The sequence below is a fragment of the Rhincodon typus genome, chromosome 9 (genome assembly GCF_021869965.1).
Source record: "Rhincodon typus isolate 14 chromosome 9, sRhiTyp1.1, whole genome shotgun sequence".
Classification (NCBI taxonomy): Eukaryota; Metazoa; Chordata; class Chondrichthyes; order Orectolobiformes; family Rhincodontidae; genus Rhincodon; species Rhincodon typus.
Genome location: NC_063340.1, coordinates 20,751,124 through 20,771,851, shown reverse-complemented (window position 1 = coordinate 20,771,851; position 20,728 = coordinate 20,751,124). Strand labels below are relative to the sequence as shown.

Here is a 20,728-nt window from a genome sequence, read left to right as displayed (position 1 = left end):
AGAGTCAGGTTCACTACTTCTGGAATCAGGAGGTGGGTGGATACCAAAGCAGATAGATTAAAAGACTCGCCTCCGTTCATTGAGGCATCAATTTATTTCTGTATATGTGCATTAGACACCCTAGCCCTCAACTGCCTCCCACCCTGCTACGGTTCTGCCTATCTCCTCTGCTGTTTGTTCCATGGCTCCAAAGACTGAACAGATGGTGAGGCTGTCAATCGATGTAAAGATCAAAGCACAAGGTCCAATTGACAGGCTAATATCTGAAGTTCAATATTGTTGAATGCATAAGAACACTTCAGTCATTGGAGAAAGTAATGTATCTAAAGACTTCCACTTGCACAATGCTAGTCAATTTATTAGTTTTTAGCTTGTCTAAACAAGGCCCTATTATCATTTATAGACACATTTAACTTATTATACAGTACTTAATTATCACGTATGAAGAACTTTAAAATTTACCCATCATAAATTTCTGACTCCAAACAAGGAATCTAATATGGTTCACAACTTCTCTGAGATGCTGTCAACCACATTGTTGGCCAAAACAAGCTGAACTCCATAAAAATAGCAGTGAGTCTAAATGCTGACCCCACAATGAGATCGCTAAGTGTGGGATTGTTTTGTGTGGGCTCACCAACTGCACAATCATTCTTGCCTTTTAAAAATACCACATGGTGGAAGTGGAAGCCGGAATCACAGAATTGGTTCCCCATTGTCATTTTTAAATGTTGAGCTTGCCTCCATTTTGTAATGAATGAAAGAATTAAAACCCCTGGTGAGGAAATGTGAATCCAGGTTTATGAACACAACAGGGTGGACAGAGAAACACATCCACCTCATTCTCCCATCATCCCAGCCACTGTTAGTCCTAGGCCCTTCATGACTCTGAAGTGATAGAGATATTGGAGAGTGAAACTGGGCAGGAACATAGAAGTGGATGTTCATGGTCATGCAAAGGCATGGGAAACTTCCCATTAAGTGGTGATTTACCAGAGAAACTGCAATTGTTTTCATATCCTTTCTTGGCCTTGTCTCTCCCTGTCTCAGTAACCTCCTATAAACCACTATAATTTTTGCACTGTTACAATTCTGGCTTATTGCTCATCCTTGATTTTCGCTGGCTCCACGGTCCTATATATTATGGATTTGCCCATCTTTTACCTAATTGTCTCACATCCTGAGTATTTCCTCACATACACCATTGTTTTCATATTTATGGTATTCAGGTGATGTTTGTATCTTTAGTGCTTCCTATGACATGGGTGGGATGGTGCAAAAACAGAGTCCAGAATCCTGGCACACCCCCCACCCCACACACACACGCGCACACACACACGCACACACACACGCACACACACACGCACACACACACGCATACACGCCCGAGCAGGCCTGGACCTTGGGTTCGGGGTGGGGAAGGTGAGCAACAGACCCAAGGAGTGAGGTTTCGGAGGAGGGGATGTTGGGTGATAACTCCAATCCTAGCCCCAAATAGAATGTCAAGGTATCCTATATTTACCCTCAGAATTCATCACCCTGGATTCAATAGTAACGTAGTGAAAGGAAATTTAGCATATACTGACATATAAACAAGGAGCTGGGGGAGGCCATTCAGCCCCTCAAGCCTGTTATGCCATTCAAATCTCATATCCACATTCCTGCCTACTCCTGATAACCTTTCATTCCGCAGTTTAACAATAGCCTATCTGCTTCTGCCTTAAAAATATTCAAGAACTTTCCTTCCAACACCTTCTCAAGAAGAGAGTTCCAAAGACACTCAACCATCTGAGAGAAAAGAAAAGTTGCCTTATCTTTATCTTAAAAGGACAACCCTTGGACCCCCTAGTTCTAGATACTCCCACACAAGGAAACATTCTTTCCACATCTACCCTGTCAAGACGTCTCAAGATTTTACAAGTTTCAGTCTAGTCACCCTTTACTCTTCTAAACTCCAGCAGATATAAGGTGAATCTGCCAAACCTTTCCTCAAGACAACTTCTTCATTCCATGTATTAGTCTGATAAACCTTCTCTAAACTGCTTCAAATGCATTTAGGGAGTAGAACTAATTGGATAGATTGTTTAAGAAGTTGACACAGATGTGATGGGCCACGTGGATGTTTTCTCTGCTATCGGATTTTAAAACTAAGACAAGTTAGAACATAGTTTCTGCCCCCAGCTGATGTTAGATGTAATGTTAAACTCTTTGGCTGTAATGATTATTGATCATCACTACACAGTCAATTGGAGATGATGTACTAACTCACTCAATTGCATAATTAACTATATTCCAGTCCTGCCATAAACTTGAGCCTCAGCATGAACTTCAGTCACTTGTATTCCCTTGCCTTTGGTTATTTTGCAGAAATCAGCTCAGTGGTAACACTCTTGCCTCTGGGTCAAGGGGCCATCTCACTTCAGAAACTTGAGCCACTCACACTGACACACCAGTGTAGTAGACAAAGAGTGTTGCATTGTAACAGGAACCATGTATCAGATGGAACACCAAACTGAGGCACCATCTGTCATTGTAGGTGATGCTATTATTTGAAGAAGAAAAAGGGGAGTTATCCCAGTGTCCTGGTCACCATTTATCCCTCAACCAACGTAACTAAGGAAAACACTGATCTGGTCATTATCACATAATGTCTGTGGGACTTGACTGTGTACACATTGATTGCTGTGGTTCCCACATTACAAGTGACCACACTTATAGAAGCTCAGCTGTAAAGCACTTGGGATATCCTGAGGCAATGAATGGCACCAAATAAATGGGAGATTTGTTTCTATTTGGTATCTTGCGTATGAATCTGTGCAAGGTGTGTCATTAAAAAAACTGTTTCCAAATAGGACCTTCGAGCGAAAAACTGGAAGGCCATGGAGGCTTTGGCATCAGCCGAAAAAATGAGCGGGGAGAAATTCATTGCTGCTAAGCAAATAAAGGTTGTACTCTCTGTGATATAATGGCATGTGTTCGGTGCTTTTGCATTCTCTAAAGGAAATTTATAGGCTCTGGGCTATGTTGCTTATCTGCTCAACAAATTATAGTTTTTCCCCCATTGACTGAGTGATTGATAGATTGGGGGCAGGTAAGTAGTAATGCTAGGGCAAAATGTGCTGGAGTGCTGAGTAGGAGCAGCAACCCAGAGACTTCCAATTCTTGTCATTTGGAATTCTTACCATATACAATATAAAAAGAGTTGATGTATGTGGTTGCCAACTCACTCGATCTCGCATCGGCTGCTTTCATAAGAGAGTGGAATAAAGAATGAGACAAGATTGCACCCCAGTAAACATCTCTGAAGATCTTCTGATTTATGTGTACATCAAAATGGTCTCATTTATCAAACTAATCAACTGCTGTTTTGTGCTTTATTCATCTTGTTGATTGAATGTTTTGGAGTCCATTTACTGTGGGCGCAATCATGACTGTATTGTTCCTGTTCTTTGAATATTGACAATTCTGGCTTAACAACGGCTTTACTTCCAACTCCTACACTATCACTTGGTGACAAAGGATGACTTGCAGATTTAAATTGATACCTAGCCGTATGAACCTCCCCTTCTGTGGACATTATAAAGGCTAATGCATAGTGACACTTCCACAGCCCTGTATGAATCCAAATTACCTTCATCTAAAAATTGAGATCAAAGCCCTCACTTTTGACTCCCACTATAAAGTCGGTATACTCACCATCATTAGCAACCCCCTCCCCAGTAACTGTCTCAGGCAGAACCAAAATCTTTGAAACCTCCTTGTCTAGTTTGGCTCTGATCTGGGTTTCTGGTCCTCCAACCATTCTATCACAAAGACTGCCTATTTTCACCTCCAGCGTATCACCCATCTCTGCCCCGAGCTCATTCTGGCTTCTGCTGGAAACTTTATTTAGGTTCTTGTCAGTTCAAACTTTACTATTCCAGTTTATGAGATGGCCACCTTCCCATTCTCCACCCTCCATAACTTTCATCTAGTTCAGAAAACGTTCCTGCCCATGATCTAATGCTCACCACATCCTGTTAATTCAAATCTATCTGATACTGTAACAAATTTAAAATCTCAAATAGTGAGTGGGCATCATTTCTGTAGAGAAAGAAACAGAGTTAATGTTTCAGTCTATGATCTTTCATCAGAATTGGGAATAGTTAAGTCTAGAATAACGAAGGTATAAATTGAAGTTTTTGAACTTCAGAAGAGCTAAGGCAGTAGTGAAGTCTGACAGTGTTATGGAGGTGGGAATAGATCATCATTGTGATGGCACAACTATGAGGCTGGAAGTTTATATTTGACTCAAATGTGACTTGATCTGAGAATGTTGCCAGGAAGGGGGATGGAGTTGGTAACTACGGGGCAAAGATTGGTGGGGGTGGGGGTGGGGTGGCGGGAGAGCACACGGTGTGGTTGTGTAAAGGGCTAATGAAAATAATCGCCTTACTCTTGCCAATATTTAATTGGAGGAAATTTCTGGATAAGCAACCTGATAATCTGGCAATGGTGGAGCAGTTGAGAGAGGAACTTGGTGTCGTTGGTTGACATGCAAAGACAAAACTAATAATGCATCTGATTGTCGTGGGCATGGATTCACATAACCAAGAAAGAGATATCAATGCAAATTTGAGATCTAGCAAATAGAGACTGGCTTGGTAATCTTTGATATCCGCAATCCTGCATTCAGTGATGAAATGGGTACTTTTGATCAAAAGTCTTCAACAAATTAATGAAACAGAAGGAGAAATGGGTTCTTGATCATCATGAAGCATTTAATAAAATCACCTGTCTAGTATCAAATTTCTTTTTGATGACTTCTCCCTGATGAGATTGCTGCAATATCAGGCACAGTTTGATTTCTCACACGTTCCTGGTCAGAGCCGTGTTCTCACCTATTAAATAAATCTACTTATGTATCCTTTTGTAGGAAGAGGCAGAGAACCAACTAAGATTGGTCTGCACACAAACCAAAGAAATGCTTCAGGGGCTCTTCCCAGAGGTGTCTGTATCATCACAACAGGTAAGAGATGATTATTTGCTGTCTAAATGAAATAATAATTTTAGCTGGCCAGCAACTGAGTAGATACTGTGTTTTTAACTGAAAAGATGGAATTCTAAATTGTAATTTCAGCAACAATACTGTATATTTCTCACCGTGCTTGACACCAGCTGTGAAGATTGAAGGTGCAAGGTCCAATCCGTGCTCAGTTGGCTGAACTCAGGGCTGCACTGTGGGGAAAAGATTCTAAAGGCCCTCCTTATGGTTGCTGTTCAGTGACCCCTGCTGGCACATGCATGTATGTGCAGACATCCAGTGAATCCAGCACAGCCTCAGCTCCTAAACTGTCCAAACTCTCAGACAAATGACCATGAGGGTAATGTGACAGAGGCTTTCTAGTGGTCATAGATCAGGCTGAACCATAGGCCTGCTAGTGGCCAGGCAGCAGTGCCTCAGTTGAAAGCCTCGTGGAGTCGTGCAGTAAAGGAAAGGTAAAGTCACTATAGGCCGAGAGGATCACAGTGCTGTTCCCTCATTGAAGAGAGACAATTGGTAGTGCATTTAACCTGACGGTATCAAGCAAGGGGCAAGGTAAGACCTTCAGCTGGCATAGGAATTGCAGGATTGAACCCACACAGTTGGCATTGTTCAACAGCCAACTGAGCTAACTGACTCTATGCAGTGATACATCAGCAACAGCAGGGCCATAAGGATAGGTGGAATGAGAGAACATTCAATCGTTCATTGATCCCATTTCGAAATAAGATGAGTGTGATTTTTTTAACTGAGGTCTTTTTTATGAACGTAAGCGTTTTTAATAATTTCAATTTTGTAATTTTCTCATTTAAGTCACAAACTTAAACATTAAATTAAAGTTTCCCTCCAACGTTTGCAGTTTAATAACACACGTGCAGCTAAATGAATGTGGTGAGTATGGAAAAAGTATGAAAATAACAAAGACAAGACCTAAATTTTACATGAGTTGTTGTGCCGGGGATGCCAAGCTTGAAAGGGTGGTGGAGGCAGATTTAAGAATAACTTACAGGAGTGAATCGGATAAATAATTAGAAAGGAAACATCTACAAACCCACTAGGAAAGAGCAAGAAAAGCCATTTCAGCATAGTCAGGATGTCATCTCCTTTGTTGTATGATTGTAAGTTAAAATAGTTGCTGTTTAAAGTAACACAGTTCTGTATTAATGAAAGTGTTATGTTACAGCTTTATAGCGATTGGTTGCAAGAGTTCAAACAGAAGACACTGGATTTCCTGAACCAGCCAAATAAAGATTCCTCAGTGAGTACTGGTTGCAGAAAGAAGCAAATGGTTTTGTGCAGAAATATGTAGGCTTTTTAAATGTAAAACTTCTCCCCTCTGTTCCTTTATCACACTGGCCTACAGTTGACTTTTTTACAGAGATGCAGGGTAATTCTTCATGACTAGTTAGCATTGTCAGACTATTCAATTACATCAGACATCACAGTTGTACCCAGGTCCTAGCCTGACCTTTTGATGATTACAGATACTTTCCAGCTAGAAATGCTGAACAATCATCAAGTGATTTCTAATCAGAATCATGTCCTGTTCTCTCTTCTCCTGTGTGTCTCGTTCTCCCTGGTCATTGCCTCGACTTGCACATTTCACGTCTGTTTGCTCCCCTTGCCTGCCATAAGAGTTTAAACTTACTTGTGTGGATTAATTAGGAAGAGAGTGGGGAGAATGCATAAAGCTTGCCATCTCCCTGCCCTTCACACAACATCTGGCTAATGACACATTTTCTTGAGTTTTACTCACTTGTGTGACCCTTGACTGATGAATCCAGAGAGCCCTGTCGTTTGGAAGCTCCGTCTCTCCCAGTGTTCTGGCACCTCATGCTGGTCTTGACTGCCTGTTCTTTTTGTCATGTGCCGCTTACTTCCAGCACCCCTTCTTGAACTCTCCAGTCATGCTTCCACTTTAACCTGTCCTCTCTCTTTTCCAATTGGGACTTGATGCTCATTTCCACCCCTCTCTTGAGCTTGCTGTTGCGTGTTTTATATTGGCGTGCACTACATTCTAGATTGCTGCACATGCACCTCAGAGGGAACATTGATCAGGAGCTGGAATCTTTAGATAATGATCAGGAACAGCTCATTACCAGCTGGATTCTGGAACACAGAAGCTGGCTATTTGGTTGACCAAATCCATGAGGCTTCTTGCTTCACGTGAGCCTCCTTGTACTTTGTTTACTTCTATTGGGATGTCCTTCTTTTATTTTACTCCTCACATTCTATATAACTTCCTTTTAAAGACATCCATGTGGTTTAGCCAAATCGTACTAGGTAGCAGTGAGTTCGACATTCATAGCACAATCATTTTAACATAACAAATATTCCCATTAGGAGCAGAGTAAGGTATTTAGCCCCTTGAGCTTCCTCATAGAGTCATGGAGGTATACAGCATGGCAACAGGCCTTTTAGCCCAATCCAAATTAGTTTAGACCCATTTGCCTGTGTTTGGTGCATGCCCCTCCATATGTATCTCATCCATGTACCTGTACAAATGTTTCTTTAAATGATAAAATTATACTCACCTCCACTACTACCTCTGGCAGCCCATTCCAGACACTCACCAACTACTGTGTGAAAAAAAAAATGCCCCCCGGACTCTTTAGTATCTGTCCCTTCTGCCATTCAAAAAGATCATTGATGATCTGTTTGAGTTTTGAATTCCACATTCTCATCTACTCCCAATAGCCCTTGATCCCACTGCCTAATAAGAATCTATCCACCTTCATCTTCAGTGGAGGTGCTGTGTTAGTCATCAAATAAAACACACTCCCACCCCCTCCCCCTCATTCAACTTAAAGAAAATGGGAACATTCTACTCTGTGCAAATTGTTCTAACATCCAAGGGATAAGTTTTTCTCTGTGTTCTGTGCTTTCATATGGCAGTAAGGGTGTAGGGTTGGGGGTGGGGTGGCTAGATGGGGTTGCTAAATTTTCCAAACTTATGCATCGGTGTAAACTGCAACTTGCTCATGTTTGAATCCACACTGTCCCCATAGCCATTCCGTACATCATGTCCCAAAGCCTGTTGTCCACAGTTGCTACAATGATTTTCCTCTTGCCTCCTGATAAGTTATGCTACTTAGTTGTGACTTAGTGTTAGCATTCCTGTCTTTGGGTCAGAGGTTGTGTTCAAATCCCACACTGACAGTGGGAGCACGAATCCAGGATGCCTGTGGGAGATGCGGATTTTCGGATAAGGTAGTGCATTGAAGCCTTATCTTCTCTCAGGTTAAATGCTTCCAAAGTGATATTTGAAGATGACCAAGGAAGTTCTTTTTGCTTTCAATATTTATTCAACATCATTTAGAAAATTGATCATCTGGCCATTATGTGAATGCTGTTATGGGATCTTGGATATGCAGATTGGCTGCTGCATTTCCTACATCACAACCATGTCTTTACTTCAAAGAATTTCATTAACAGTGAAGCACCTTAGGATACTTGGAAACCATTGAATGTTAGTCCTTCCTTTCTATTGCCAACAGAAATGTTTATGATCATTCATTTCTCCTGTTCAAACTCTTTCAGAATCTAGCACTTAAGTTAAAAGAAGCAGAAGAAGCCCGAAGCACTTTACAAGCAGATTGTGACCAGTACAGAACAGTTCTCGCCGAGACAGTGAGTTCATTAAAACTCTTCTTTCCTCTTGTCCACATGTTAGCAATAGGTCCCAGAGTTGACCACTGTGCAAGAGCTGAGTATTTCAGTGTATGTGTGTGCTTTTTCCCTTGCTCAATTTCACAGGAGGGAATGTTGAAAGACCTGCAGAAAAGCGTGGAAGAGGAGGAGCACGTATGGAAAGGAAAGTTAGCAGAGTCCGAGGCACAAGTTCAGAAGGTGAGGTCATGTTTCCCAAGTGTGAGACTTTTCCATTCTGTTCCCTGGTGAAACGAACAAGTTTTGGAACATTATTCTCATTGAACAAGGAGACCCCATTTACAATGAGACCGAAAGGAAAATTACACCTATTCATTCCAATTAATCTGATTGCATTTTTCTGACCAGTTTTTCTCTTTCGATTTCTCCATTTTTCCCTTCTTCCTTGCAATTTTGGTACCTTGCTGGGATACATGCTAATGTCATTACAATGGTGATTACCCTTCAAAAGTACCTAATTGGCTGTAAAATGCTTTGGAACACCGCGAGGTTGTGAAAGACACCATGCAAATGTAAATCTTACTATCATTTCCTTCAGGACAAAATCAAGTCTAGCACTTGAATGGTCCATATATTTAAAAGGAATGGGGACCTATCCTAGAATCTTTATACCTCCGAGAAAGTGTTGCTATCGCTAAGCCATTGGAAAGCATTTTCCTTAGTTTCACCCCTCCTCCACCATCTTTGCCTTAGCACCCATCCTTCAACCTCAAGGAAACGGTGGGGACCTGAATGCAGAGCTGTAAGATGGTGTTCCTTTTGTAACCAGTGAATAGGGAATAAGCAAATAATGTTGAGATTCCTTATGCGTACCATAAATTCCACATGGTTTTCCAACAGAGAAAGGGAAACTTATTATGGATGCAACCAGTAGTGAATTTAAACAGGGTAGTAATACTTGAATTTCCAAAAGGCATTAAATAAGGTGCCATGTTAAAGGTTATTACACAAAATAAGGGCTCATGGCTTTGGACTACTATATTACCATAGAGTCATACAGCGCGGAAACAGACCCTCCGCTCCAACCAGTCTGTGCTGAACATGATCCCAAACTAAATTAGTCCTCCCTGCCTGCTCTTGGCCCATATCACTCCAAACCTTTCCTATTCATGTACATATCCAAAAATCTTTTAAATGTTGTAATTGTACCCATATCCACCACTTCCTTAGGAAGTTCATTCCACACACAAACCACACACAAAAATTTGCTCCTCAAGTCCTTTTTAAATCTCTCTCCTCTCACCTTAAAAATGTGCCCCCTTGTCTTGAAATCCTGCATCCTAGGGAAAAGACAAATAACAGTAACTCTATCTTATTATTTTATAAACTTCTATAAGGTCATCTCTGAACCTCCTATGCTCCAGTGAAAAAAGTTTCAGCCTATCCAGCCTTTCTTTATAACTCAAACTTCCTTACCCAGCAACATCCCTGGTAAATCTCTTCTGAACCCTCCCCAGCTTAATAATATCCTTCCTGTAACTGGGTGACCGTTAATAAGCAGGAAGCAAAGAATAGGGAAAAATGGGACATTCACCTTTTGATTGGTTTGAGCACCACAAGGTTGATTTCTGGGTCTTGACTATATGCAATCTATAGTAATGACTTAGAGGAAGGAGCGGGGAGTAATGTCCTCAATCTTCTGATGATACAAAACTAGGCAGAAATATATGCTTGAGGAGGACAGAAACAAGCTGCAGAGCTATACATAGGTTAAGTGAGTAGGCACCAAGGTATTCAATTAGATAGTAAGAATAGAAAAACCATATGTATTTTAGAAGACATGAAACTTACAAATATTGAGTTATGAAAGATTTAGGTGTACGCCTAGAAGAGCGCTGAACTTTGGCATGCAGTTACAGCAAACAATTAGGAAGGCAAATTGAATGTTGGTTGTTTTTGCACAGGGATTGGAATATAAAAATAAAGAATCTTGTTGCAATTGTATAGAGCTTTGGTGACACTGCACCTGGAGTAGTCCATGCAGTTTTGGTCTCCATAATAAAGGAAGGATATACTTGCGTTGGAGGTGGTACAGTGAAGATTCAATAGATTGGGTTCCTGGGATGGCAGGGTTCCCTGCAATGACAAGTTGAGTAAATTAAGTTTGTACTCTATGAAGTTTAGAGGAATGAGACCATACAAGATTTCTGAAGGGGCTGGATTGGTTGGACACTGTGAGATTGTTCATATGGCTGACAATCTAGAAAAGAGGGGTAGAGGTTCAGGATAACAGGTGTTATTTTAGACTAATACGAGGAACAATCTGCTCACTCAGAGAGTTGTGAACCTTTGGAACTTTCTATCCTGGAGAGTTTTGAATGCTCCATTTATTAAGTGTAGTTAAGGCAGAGCTGGATATTTGGTCTGTCAGGGAATCTGGGGACAGGATGTAAAGTAGAATTGAGGTGGAAGATCAGCCGTGATCATTATGAATTTTAGAGTGGGCTCAATGGATTGTGCAGTCTGCTGCTGTTTCTATTACTTGTGTTATAATTCAACGAGTTAAATTTTAAGGATTGACAAAGAATTGGAGTAAGGTAGAGAGGTGAATATTTTTATGGAGGCAAGTCCAGAACATAATGCCTAGGCAGTTAACGGCAATGGTGTATTGCCAATGTTGTTAATGGTGTAACAAATGAATCAAGCTGTGCTTGAGTCTTGAATAAGAAAAGTGCAGAGATCTCGGGGCTGTACAGTGGAGGAGGTTGCAGAGAAGGAGAGAGGTGAGGCTATGGAGGAATTTGAAAATGAGGAGAAGAATCCTGTGCATTAAACAATTTTATGTTTGGGATTTTTTCTTTTAGAACAGAACTATAACAACAGGCCAGCGATCTTTTCTTTAGTGAAAAGGAAATCAGGCGGTCACTTAACAGAAGTCTTTAAATTTTGATGGGATTTAATAGGATGGATATAGAGTAGATATTTCCTGTTGTGAGAGTTTACAGTTCAAAAATATGGAGCTACTCAGAAATGCAATAGAGAGTTCCTTTTATCCAGGGTAAGTGAATATGGCACGTGAAGTGGTTGATGCAAGTAATATAAGTATATTTAAGGAGAAACTAAAAGTGCATGAGAAAGAAAGGAATGGAAGGATATGTTCTTATCATTAGCTAAAGTAGATTAGAGGAATCTTGTATTAAGCATAAACACCAACACAGATATTTGGGATCAATGGCCTTTTCTTGTCCTTTAATATGTTTAAAAACACAATACCTTCAGACCATGATGATGATCCCATGATATTTTCTCCACATTAACAAATGTCAATGAAAATCTTGTGCAACAGCGGAGTAGAGATGCACGGACGGTCTAAGGCGGAATTCAGAACAAACTCCCAAAATACTGCTAATGCTGGAAATCAAAAAACAAAAGCAGAAAGTGTTGGGAACTATAGGTCAAGCAGGATCTGTGGAGACAGAAACAGAATTAACGTTTCAGGTCAATGGCCTTTCATCGGAATGTTTTCAACAAAATGTCATGAGCCTGAAATGTGACCTCTTTCTTTCTGCACAGAATCTGGCTGACATAATGAGTGTTTTTCTACTGTTTTCTATTTTTAATGCAGGAAATACCATCTCTAGTTTTTGTGCAAATAAACTACCCTAATCTTCCATGTGTGGTGTAGGACTGCAGTTTGTATGGTTTAAATAAATCAAAGTATATTGCATGCAGTCTTGTTTGCTTTCATTAATAATGCTCTACAGTATGTAATAGAGCTGTATCATTGCTCTACATCATTATACAGGCCCTCACATATAAGGGGGTAATTGTACTTGCATAGATGCACCTGCTAGAAGCAATAAGGTCTGTGTGGTGACAGCTAATTGGCATTTCTGTTTTTACAGGCACAGCTACAAGTAAAAAAGTTAGAGGACATGCTGGAGAAAATGAAGCTAGAAGCCCAAAACACAGAACAGGTACTTTTTTCTCATTCACTCCATGAGAGTGGCAGCAGACCATTCAACCACTTGGTCCTGCTCAGCCTTCAATTGAATCATGAATGATCTGTACCTGAACTCCCGTTCACCACTGCTCCACGGCCTGCGATGTCCTCGCCAAATAAAAGTCTTTCAAGCTTGTCTTGAGAGCTGTACTTGATACTGCCCATAGACTCCAATGCCTTTTGGAGGAGAAATTTCAAATTTCCACTACCCTTTGTGCTTCATAATTTCAGATCACATCCTTAGTTCTTGAGTCCTCCATCAGAGGTTCTTTGTATTTTACATAGTCAACAACTCTTCCAACCTTGAAGATCTTGACTGTTTATCTAGGAACTGGTCTACATGCACAAATTGGCACCAGATGCCTTACTCAAGGACGCATTAAACCCTTATGGCCAGACTTGATGGCATCCTTTCCAATGTCCACATTCCTGTTTCAACAGTGTCACTTCATCAGCTGTGGCGGGTAAGAAACTTCATTGAATAATTCTGCTATCATTAAATCTCTGTTTTCGCCCTAGATGAAGGATCGTGTTGTTGAATTGGAGGTACAGCTACAGTACCAATTAGAATCTGCAGACTCAGTGTGTCAGAAATACTCAGTAGAAGTAAAAGAGGTGGGTCTCCATAATTTCCTCTAGGTTTAGTGAATTTGTAACAGACTGTACATTAACAGGTTCAATAGAAGTAACTCACAATGGAAACTGTTGGCCTGGGCTCCCTCAGCCGTGTCTCAGGGACACTCAGCTTGTACACTAGAGCTCTCAGTTTGTGCATCATTCAGGCTGTGATGGGCTAATGGTTATGAATCTTTGAAAATGTCTACCCTAAAGGTTTGTGGATACTCTATCTTTGCATATATTCAGGACTGAAATAAACAGATTTTTGATCTTTGAATTAAGGAATACAGGGAGCAGGTGAGAAAGTGGAGCTGAAGCTGAAGATCAGCCATAATTGTGATGAATGGCAGAGCAGCTTTGAGGGTCATGTAGTCTACTCCTGGCCCTGTTTTCTGTGTTCTTATCCCAGGAACCCTCAGATTGCACATGATCAGCAACATGAATCCCATTGATTCCAGTACTTTACTCTGCAAAGAACACGGCTGTATCGACTGTTCACAGCTACCCACCACTGAAGTTAATAAATCTTCAGAAAGAAAACAGGACTACAATTACTGCAACTCTCAAATTAAAATGGGAAATGCAGCAGCACATGGCAAACCAATTATATCTAAAGGCATCAGTTTACACACCCAAAAGCTGCAACTTGTTTTGTATTCTTTGCTGATCTGCCAACTATGGTGATTTTTCACCATTTGCTTTTTGTGTTACATAGTTCGAGAACCATGTGCTTTCATTTTAGACCGAGTAAAAACATATTTCAAACCCAAACTTTGTTACCCAGTTTTCACTGATCTATCATTGACTTCCATCTCTCTCCTTTGCTGAGATCAACCTCAGTGTTGTAATGCTGGAGTCAGCCTAAACAAGCCGAGCACCAATCTTCTATCCCTCATTGTACAGGAAGTTCTACCCTTGAGAGATGTCAACCAATCTGATTGCTAGCAAGGGGTTCCCTGGGAAGAAGACCACAGTTTCAGTGTCCTCTAAGGCTCAGGCCTTTTTGGGCATGAAGGGACCTGGGTGAGGGGCGAGGCAGTAGGTTTTAGGATGCTGTAAGGCACAGGGTGGAGGTGGGGGTAACTCCCTGGGGAGGGGTGCTCCTGACGTGGACAGGGCAGCCACAAAAACACAACTCCCTTCCTGTCTACCTTTTTAACAAATTAATTAAATAGTAGCCTAACGTATTAGGGCAATCAAGGCAGACCGAGAGCCTAAAGTGGGTGCATTTTACACCCTTTGTACTTTGAGGACTGAGTCAGCAGCAGATGGGAATGTGGTGGGCTGGCAAAGTGATTTTATTCAACCCGCCCCTTCTGCCAAAAACATATAACCTCAAGCCTCAAGGGTGACAGAGCCCAGCTTGACCCTTTCCTGGGTCTGACTGCCATCCAAGGGTTTTCAATCAGCTGACTTAGCACAAAGTAGGAGCGTTTGTGATTTGTCATTGATTTAATGGACTGCGATTGCAAGGAGATACTTCAGAAATCTAGGAATATAGAAGCAGGCAGAGAGCATTTTTGCAAGCCTGCCCTACCATCAGTTAGATTATACTTGATCTATATGTCAGTCTCCCATATCCACTTGTTCTCCATACCCCCTGATATCCTTAGCCCAGCAAACATGTCTTATTGGTCTTAAAAGTTGCAGTTAATCCTGTCAGGCAGCCATTTGAGGGAGGGTTTTCCAGATTCCACTACTTCTCTTTGTGAAATAGAATTTCTTGACTGGACTAATGAATGACCACCGCTACACCAAACCCAACCCCATTTTTGATCTTTGTGCAACTTTACTCAAAGTGATCAAATTTAGCAGTTGATGTGTAATTTTCCATAATGGCTAGCAATGAGAACTTTGAGTGGCTGTTCTAAGATACTGCAGCAATGAAGTCTCCTCGACACTCTGAACATTCCACATGGTGCTTGGTCAATTCTACATATTTGTTATTTCTGAAAGATTTAGTACTCTCGGATAGTGAAGGGTTTGAGTCCTGTTATGCCATTAGGATTTCTATAGAGTTAGGTTAGACAGTCAGTTCTACTGCCCCTTAATGCTGTAAGGAACAGTCTCACTTCTGGCAGCAGTGGTGGATTAGTACATAGTTGTGTCTGATGGTCACCAGTCTGTGTATAGTGTGTGCAGTCACTGTAACCAGTGCATATGGGCATCAATGGTCAAGCTCTTCTCTGGGACAGGAGTACGTATAAACTAGAATGGAAAGAAAGAAATGGTTGCCTTTATACGGTGCCTTTCATAATGTCAGAAACTCCCAAATAACTTTACGACCAATCATATAATTTTGAATGCAGTCATTCTTGTTAATGTAGGGACCTCTGCTGCAAATTTGTGCATAGTGAATGCAATGTAATAATGATCAGATAATCGTTTTTCCTGATGCCTAACAGATAAATATTGGCCGGGGCATTGGCGAGAGCTCTCTTGTTCTTCTTCAGAATAGCACCACCAGATCTTTAATGATCACTTGAGAGGAGAGATGAGCTTTCTGCTTATCATTCGAAAAGTGAGACCTTTGACAGTGTAATGCTCCCTTAGCACTGCACTGCAGTGGACTATCATACTAGATTGTGACTATGGGTTGAATTTTTCCTGATAGAGGAGATGGGATTTGAGGCAGCGGCCAGGAAAGTAAAAGAGATCTGCATCTCGCATTTCCACTTATACGGCGTTTACCTGAGATGGGCAGGGAAGAAAATAGACAGTCCACTTGTCGGAGGTGAGGAACCAATGAGGGCACTTATGAGCCTTACTAGGAGCCTTCTTCCATTGGGGTAGTGTAGTGGACATGGCAACACTTTAACTAGTTTTCACTAGATGTTCCACTTCAGGGAACGGGAATATCTTCACCTTGAGGTGCCTTGAGACCCTCACCTCTATCAGCAGTGTCCATCTCTCCAGGTCAGACTGCTAGCTGTCTGCAGCCTTGGTTGTACTGACCAGCCTGCCTGCCACCCCTAATTGGACAGGGGTCCACATTGATTGATTGCCTCCAGGGCTAGAATTCACAGCCTTCTAACTGAGATTTGACAGTGCCACTTGCTGAGCCACAGCTACATCTAAACCATCCTGTACTGTTATAAAATCTGTGGAGTTTCAGTGGACCACGTGTGCTTTAGGAAGTGACTTTCTACCAGTCTGGAGTGAATTACACTTGGGTAAAATCTGTGTATTGCAGGACCAAGTGCAGGTCTCTCGTCATGAATGGAGTAAAAATCAAATTGCTGACCACATTCCCAAATTTGCAGCAGCTAGTGTGTGGAAACACTCAAACTCTTTCCACACTGTTGCATAACTGTACTACACAATGTGAATAGAGCCACTCGGGTAAATCTTGTGGAAATATTACCAAGAGTCTCAATTCCATTTTTACCCTTTGTATTTACAAACATTTGTCCTTAGAATATTATAAAGAAGGAGTATTTATAAAATAAGTAATATGATTTGGACCATTTTGAAATAATATTTTTAATATTAAGTTGTGAGGAGACAATGGAAAAACAGGCCTGTATTTGTAAAGTGTTCTGATAAGGTGTTGTTTCTGTGTACCAAGTGTTGCATTGCTGGATATTTGGTGATGCTATCTGATGGTGAGGATGGCCAACATCAGGTGGTTTTACTGGTCCCACTAAACCTGATGTTACAGCTGAAAGAATGGTGTGATGTTTAATACAAAGCATCAAGTCAGCAGTAAATATGTGCTGTAACTCTAGTGTTAAATGAGGTCTGGAGCTGATCTATTATGCTACTTTGTGATGAATTGAAGTTTATGATTTGTTCTTTTTCTGTCCTTTTGCAGTTGAGCGAGCTCCTAAATGATGCACAAAGCCAGCTTGAAATAGCCAATAAAGAGGTACAGAAACACAGTGAGGAGCTTTCACAGGTAATTTATTTTGCAGCATCACTTTCACCAATCGTTCGCTGAATTAAATTTTCAATCTTGCAACATGCATTTCAAACTCAGCTGAAGGATACTTCTAACATGATAAGATGCTGTAACTTCTGATCTTATGCTGAATGCAGTTAGGAGGATATAACATGAGCAAAACAGGCAAATTGAAGCATTTCTGCTCAGCAGTCTGGCAATCTCCCAGAAGATAGTATATTCAGAATCTGAAAGTTCTTATAGTATTTCAATCAGGAATCTGTGCAGGATTTGACTTGCTGATAACTTGGATCCTATTCTTCTGTAGCTATATCCCTGTATAGTATTGACTGTGCTGTGATCATGTGCATCTTGTGGGGTGGAGTAACATTTAAACACTCCTTGAAATCATTTATTTCCATCTGACCACTGTTAGGTAATAAATGTTATTTTTGGAATCATAATGGTAGCCAGATCCCAGGGAACAATCCTGCTGCTGCACTGTGATTGCTTTTTTGTAGGTGTTTTTAATGGGGGCATGGCTGGCCAGAGAATTTTCAATCGGGTGGTTTTGTGTGGTATGATTGATTAGTTTCTACTTTTGTTACTCACCAATCAGAAAAGGGGAAAAAAAAGAGCAGCTATCAAGAAAAGTTGGCCAAATTTGCAACCAGAGTGGGATGGACAGGCAAAGTTACAACTTTTTGTGTTAAAAAGACATAACGGATATCTTAAACAACTGACCAATTATTAATTGATGAGAGGTAAACTCTTAAGGGAGTTTCAAGATCATCTGATGAGATGACCAGTGATTATGGAGTTGATGCTCTGTCCATCTTACAGACCAGGTCCCATTTCTGGCTTCTACTTTGGAATTGACCAACTCTTGTAGAGGCATAGTTCAGATTGCTAGCAGCAGTACGCTGCCCAATGCACAGTTTGTCCTGTGAGAGTCTTTGCAGCCTATTCACCCACAATGACTCAATTCCTTTTTCTCCTCCTCCCTGAGCTGCTGAAACCACTCAGATGAACAAACCAATCTCACACCTTGGAGCAGCATTGCTTGCAACTGGTTTCCATGTTGCATTAAAATACCAGGCTGTCAAAGAGCAAAAACAATGTAAATAATTCCTCTCATGACCTGTGGAATTAGAAAGTCAATGTTGTCTTGAAATGAAGTGCAGCAACCAATTTACTTGGAGAAGGTAATATTGACCAGATTTTTTTTAATATTGTTGGTTGAGAGATTGAAGATTTAGAGCTACTGCAAAGGATCTTGAACGTTCATCTGAAAAGGCATATGGATTCTTGACTTAACATTCCATCTAAAGGTGGAACCACCAACAGAGCAGCATTCCCTTAGAACTGTGCTAGTGGTTTTTGTCTGGATTTTGTGTTCAAGTCTTTGGTTGTTGGGCTTGAGTTCACAACCTTTGGACTCACCCAAAAGTGCTAATCACTGAACCTGGGCTGACACCCATTGAATTATCAAAGGACATCATTAAAGTCTGTTGATAGCCATTGAACTAAATAAAATAAATGGACTCAAAGGGGCCTTCTTGCGGCAAAGTGGTAGTGTCCCTAAAAAATATAAATTTTAAAGTGGAGATAGCAAGGACTGCAGATGCTGGAAGTCAGAGTCGATAAAGTGTGGAGTTGGAGGAACACAGAAGGTCAGACAGCCATCAGAGGAGCAGGAAAGTTGGCGTTTCGGGTCGGGGCCCTTCTTCAGGAGCCCAATCCTGATGAAGAGTCCTGATCTGAAATGTTGACTTTGCTGCTCCTCTGGTGCTGTCTGACCTGCTGTGGTCCTCCAGCTCCACACTTAGCCACTTTAAAACTTAGAGTTGGTAGGCTTGTGCCACAGTAGTAGCATCCCTATTCCTGGACTGGGAAGTCCAGGTCCAAATCCCACCATCTCCAGAGGTGTGTGATTGCAACTGTGAACAGGTTGATAAAAATACTTTGGGACCTCTGGTGGCAGAGTGTCTCTATCTCTGGACTGAGATGGCCCAGGTTCAAGTCCCACCTGCTCCTGAGGTGTGTAATAGCAGCTCTGAACAGTTTGATTAGGAAGAAGAGGTTAAATAAAAAATTTAAATAGACACGGGCCACGGAGACATTCAAAACTCAACTGCTTGCTTTCCACCTAAAATTGCGGAATCAGGATTTGTGGTGAGGTGGTGGTTGGTGGGCATTGACCACAGCAGCCCCTTTGCTTCCCGAGGCCTGCCTGACTTTATATTTGGAATCATGTTCCATCTGGTGAAGTTTATTACTGATGCCTGTTAGATCTTCATACCAGTCAGTTTCTGTTCAAAGTAGGTTCGAAACCAACTTTGGCTCAGACCCCCCAAGCTGGCAGCACCTTGGGGGCTGGAGCATGTGCTCCATCACCTTAATGGGCAATTTTGAAATAGGTCACATTTCTGCCTATTTTAAATATGCATTTCTGGAAAACTGCGGGATATTGTCAAATTGGGATCGATTTGCCATGAACCGGTTGGGCTTAATGTTCTTTTCTTCATCATAACAGCAACCCTTGGTTTTTTGGCCTCTGCTTATGTTCAATACACATTTAAACTTGATTGAAAAAAGCTTAACATATTCTCTGTTGTGTTTTGGTGTGGGTGGGAAGGATGGGAGCTCTTTATTTAACGAGTGTACTTTTGTGCATTTTAAATGAGTTTTAATCTCCTCACTTTAGGTGAGGCAGCGTCTGTCTACAATGGAGACCCATATGCGTGATGGAGAGTTGGCTGAATCATTGTCTGATCAAGTTGAGCCTGCCAAGGTTAGGGTGGTGAGGCGCTTATGCGTGTCTGGAGAAAGCATGTTGGTCTGTAATGTTGATCAGTAACACCTTATGCCTCTTTAATGTCACTGTATGGTGTACACCCATTCTCTGTGGTAACTATTCCTACAAGACCTGGATCTCAATTCATGTCCATTATCTAATATTTCCCTGCACAGCATGACTCCTGACCATTTTCATCATCTAAACTTCAAATATTTGTTCCACTTCCAACTTTTCATCTGTTAGTTGATTGCCTATAATTCAACATCTGCAGTAAAAAAAACTCGACACCTTCTTTATGTTTTGTTTAGTTTAAAACCCAGTTGGAAGAAACTGTGACCAGTGAGCAGATACAAAGACAGCAGCTGGCTGAGGAATTTGAAAAGGTACAGAATATTTTTTAAGAACAAAATGCCCTCATTTTTATTTGTTTATTTTTCCAGTAAGGTAAATGATTCCTTGCTGTCTGGTTGCCTGGACTAGACATCTCCGCAGTTGGTGGAGAGACAGGCTGACAGGAGATTGCTTGCTCTGTGACTTTCAACAGTGTGCCTGCCTGGTCAGCAAGATATTTGAGGGACCCTGTTTATTCTCCCCTTTTTCCTTTCCCACTGATGGAGGGTCATCATGGCCATTTACTGGTCATGAATCTGGAAATTATTGAAGCTGAGATCAAGCCTAATGCTATAGTACTCACATTATCTTCAAGACCCATTTGATTGCACTCCACTTCTTAAGAAGCCACCAGGCACTCCCTTGACACACTGAGATGTCTCATGAGAGCATTGACATACTGAT

At 41.3% G+C, this 20,728-nt stretch overlaps 1 protein-coding gene across 3 annotated transcripts in view; it reads left to right on the top strand.

Annotated features, from left to right (window-relative positions):
- The window catches only part of LOC109910579 (ribosome-binding protein 1), an 83,602-nt gene that overhangs the window by 52,330 nt on the left and 10,544 nt on the right, over window positions 1-20,728 (top strand). Inside the window, exons 11-20 of one of the 3 annotated variants that reach the window (XM_020509794.2) lie at window positions 2,853-2,945; window positions 4,916-5,008; window positions 6,207-6,281; window positions 8,564-8,653; window positions 8,780-8,872; window positions 12,538-12,609; window positions 13,155-13,250; window positions 17,068-17,151; window positions 19,841-19,927; window positions 20,242-20,316. In XM_020509794.2, the coding sequence (XP_020365383.1) occupies window positions 2,853-2,945; window positions 4,916-5,008; window positions 6,207-6,281; window positions 8,564-8,653; window positions 8,780-8,872; window positions 12,538-12,609; window positions 13,155-13,250; window positions 17,068-17,151; window positions 19,841-19,927; window positions 20,242-20,316 (858 nt within the window). The remainder of the gene's footprint in view (window positions 1-2,852; window positions 2,946-4,915; window positions 5,009-6,206; window positions 6,282-8,563; window positions 8,654-8,779; window positions 8,873-12,537; window positions 12,610-13,154; window positions 13,251-17,067; window positions 17,152-19,840; window positions 19,928-20,241; window positions 20,317-20,728) is intronic. The other 2 variants (XM_020509796.2, XM_048601121.1) reach the window with 2 other exon arrangements.